Genomic DNA, 3758 nt, shown 5'->3' on the forward strand with positions numbered 1-3758 from the left:
ATATATATTAAAATAAATTAAATCAAATAGCATTAAATATAAATTTTGTTTGGATTTTAATAGCACAAATTGATTGAAAGATTTAAAGATGGTTAAGTTTCTACAAAGTTTTACAGAAACTTCCTTGAATATTTCCAATGCGCACGGATAAATATAAAAGTATTTCTTCAGTCTTTCTTCTTATTTCTTTGCTATGTTATTATAGAATGAATGTTTCAGAAATTGCGGTTGTGACGAAATATCTATTGTTTCAGTTAATCCGGATCATAGCAAAAGCGATGAACTTTAAAGCGAACTACTATATGCCCTTTAATATCGCGGACGATAAATGGGGTAAAGCGGGAGATAACGATAGCTATACAGGTCTCCTTGGCGAAGCGATCGCCGGGAAAGCCGATTTCTTTCTCGGAGATCTGCATTACACGATACACAATCTGAATTACTTTGATCTATCCACGTCGTACAACACGGAATGCCTCACCTTTTTAACGCCAGAATCGCTAACCGATAATTCGTGGAAATTATTAATATTGCCTTTCAGGTACGTCGTATCTGCAGAAAATTATCTTTTGTAAAAATATTATTTCTTCTATGATTTGTCAAAAAAGATTCTAGAAGGGTTAACAGCACGTAATTAATAAAATAGTACAACTTTTGCAGACTAAACGCATGGATAGCACTCCTTTGCACTCTGTTGATAGGCGGCGGAGGCCTCCACGTGTTCGCGTTAGTCTATCAAAAGTACATAGGCTCGCGTCCGAAACGCGACAACATGAAGGGTCTGTATTTGTTCACTGGATTCCAGAACAGCATGCTGTACACGTACGGTATGTTGCTTCAGGTTTCCTTGCCGCGTTTGCCGAACACCTGGACCGTGAGAATCTTCATCGGCTGGTGGTGGATTTACAGCATCTTGGTGACGGTCATTTATCGTGCTAGTATGACGGCCACCCTCTCGCATCCCGTTGCCGTGTACGATATACATATATATATATATATACAGGATATATTGTAAAACCATCAGATGTTCTATTCACTATTTTCTATTCATTGTATTATATAATTTTTCAGCCAATTTGAAGTTTTTTCGACAAAACATTCATATTCTTTAATTAATATCAAAAGAATTTTAACAAAATATTAATCTGAGTGTTACTGCTAAATCTAAAGATGATTATTATGCAATAATCAAGAAAGTACGATAAATAACATATTTGATAGTTTTTTTAGTGTCTGATTAATTGATTAATTGATCGTAAAAGATAAAAAATTGTCTGTGCGTGAGATAATTTACATTATGCTAGTTTAAGCTGTAATATTTTAGTTTTTGAAACTCAGTTATAACATAGAGGAGTCTTTATCGAAAAAGAATTTTTAAAAATTGTTATTTTTCAAAATTTTATAGACGTTAAATAGAGATGCTTTTACAATAAAACTTTTGTATAAAATATTTTTTTGATATCTTGAGTAGTTGTATCGAGATATATCGAGAAAAGCCGAAATAAGCTATATAGTATGAAAGATTGATTTGAATGATTTTTCTTAGAATCGTTTTTAGCAACAATCAAAAATTTCTAAATTTATCTATTTATTCTCTTTCCCTCTGACTTACATGTATACAAAGTTTCATTCAAATCAGAATTTCTGGGCTTGCGAGGTTTCTTTGTCAAATAGCACACATTTTAATAAAATATATACCTCTCGGATGTTTTGGTTTAAAAATACATCTTAATTTTATTTTCTTTGGAATTTAATGTTGTTTACTTATCCATTATCGCAGAGTCACTATCGATTCTTTGACGCAACTGACGAAATCGTCGCTGGCGGTAGGAGGATGGAACGAGGAAGGCAAGGAGTTTTTCCTTGTTTCTTCAGATCCGCATAGTCAGCAGATCGGCAAGAAATTTGAGTTGATCGAAAATGAGAAGAACGCCATCGACCAGGTGGCCAACGGGACGTTCTGTTATTACGAGAACTCGTATTTATTGCGACACATTCGCGGAAAACGGATATTCGAGGAAGAGAACGGTCAAAAGAACAAAAACGAAAAAAATACAGGATCGGTGAAGTACAATTTGCACATTATGGAGGAATGCGTCGTCCACATGCCGATCGCGTTAGGGCTGGAGAAAAATTCTCCGTTGAAGCCCCACGTGAATTTATGGGTATTTATTTGATAATATTAATCTGTAAAGATTAATGAACTACGTGAGATATTAACTATCTTAAATAATTTTTAAAGGATGTGCGAAAAAGAATATACTAAACAATTCAAAACTGCAAACATATGATGTTCTTATTTTTAGCAACAAATCCGGTGAAAGAAAATTAGTAATTTATTATTTGAAATTTGTGAAATTAAATTTGAAATTAAAAGTCAAGTAAATTTGTTATTTCTATGTATAGAATGCTTTTTTCAAAGACTCCAAATATATTTTGGGCGTTGGAGAATTAATTCTCAGTTACATTAACATATATTAATAATCAAGGATAAAAAAAAATCTCGTCTATAATGAAAAAAAATAATCGCGATACTTTTTTTTCGATAACAAGTAACAGAATTCAACAAAATCATTTTTATTTTGTTATTGTTCGAATCTACGCGGCATGATTTTTATACAAACAAACACATATAAAAAGCATTGAATTCTTTAAAAAATTAATAAACAGTGTGGACAAAATTGGACGATTTTTATTTTAAACGAGATCATGTAATTTTTATAAACTCATGTATATATTTAATGTGAAATTTTAATACATATAGGTGAGACGAATGACGGAAATTGGTTTAGTGCGCAAATGGCTGAGCGATGTCATGGAGTGGTCCAAGATCAACGAATCTCGGCAAAAATCGAATTCTGAAACAGCGCTAGTGAATTTGCGCAAATTGTACGGCGCTTTCATTGCTCTGGGAATCGGTTATTTTCTCAGCTTCGTAGCTCTACTTGGCGAAATAATACATTGGAGATATGTTGTCCTGAGAGATCCGAAGTATGACAAATATCATATGGATATATACTATAAGAACGATAATCAATTTAAAACTTGAGCAGCAATTTTTATCTTTACTCTTTAACATAAAACAATTATTAAGTAAGAAAAAAATAAAGAGAGAAGATTTATGAATTATTATTGATATTCTTGATTTTCTTAGCAGTAAAACATCAAAACGAAATATTAAAAAGATAGATATTAGATAAATATATTTCCTTTACAAGTTAAATAATTTGCGTGACCAGATATTGAGACATATATATACAGGGTGTCCCAAAGCACCCTTGACAACGCTCGTGAGCACGTAGAGCACAGTAAACTGAACAGAAAGGTCCTGTACCATTTTTTTCTATAACGCTTAAGAGTCGGCAGGAGTGACGGCCAAACTTCGAATTGATATTGGAGACCTCGCGCGGTGACAATGCGAAACTCCGACTTCAGGGTTACCAACCTGAGAAATAAATTCTCGATCTCTATGTAGAGGTATATGTTCGTATACGTACACACACGATTGCATTGCTCGCGTGGACGCACGGTGGAAAGGAAAGATAGAAAAGGATCAACGATCACGTTATCCTTGTTCCTCTAGCATATCGCTTTATAGCCGAGATACGACCTGAAAATGCTTTCTGGCCTCTCGTAGCAGAAAGCAGTAATGCAACAAGACTAATGGGCGCCCACTTTTTATAAATTTTATGTTTACTTATGCGCATATGTACAGATATTACTGCTTTCTGCCACGAGAGGCCAAAAAGCATTTTCAG

At 33.7% G+C, this 3758-nt stretch overlaps 1 protein-coding gene across 1 annotated transcript in view; it reads left to right on the top strand.

Moving 5' to 3' along the window:
* LOC115244489 (ionotropic receptor 40a-like) overlaps positions 1 to 3049 on the top strand; it is a 5953-nt gene extending 2904 nt beyond the window's left edge. Inside the window, exons 6-9 of the mRNA XM_029822168.1 lie at positions 255 to 541; positions 661 to 972; positions 1781 to 2165; positions 2765 to 3049. Coding sequence (XP_029678028.1) covers positions 255 to 541; positions 661 to 972; positions 1781 to 2165; positions 2765 to 3049 — 1269 coding nt within the window. The remainder of the gene's footprint in view (positions 1 to 254; positions 542 to 660; positions 973 to 1780; positions 2166 to 2764) is intronic.
* Positions 3050 to 3758: the final 709 nt, after the last annotated feature.

Source organism: Formica exsecta, unplaced genomic scaffold (assembly GCF_003651465.1).
Source record: "Formica exsecta isolate Colony F162 unplaced genomic scaffold, ASM365146v1 scaffold82, whole genome shotgun sequence".
In the NCBI taxonomy this organism is placed as follows: domain Eukaryota; kingdom Metazoa; phylum Arthropoda; class Insecta; order Hymenoptera; family Formicidae; genus Formica; species Formica exsecta.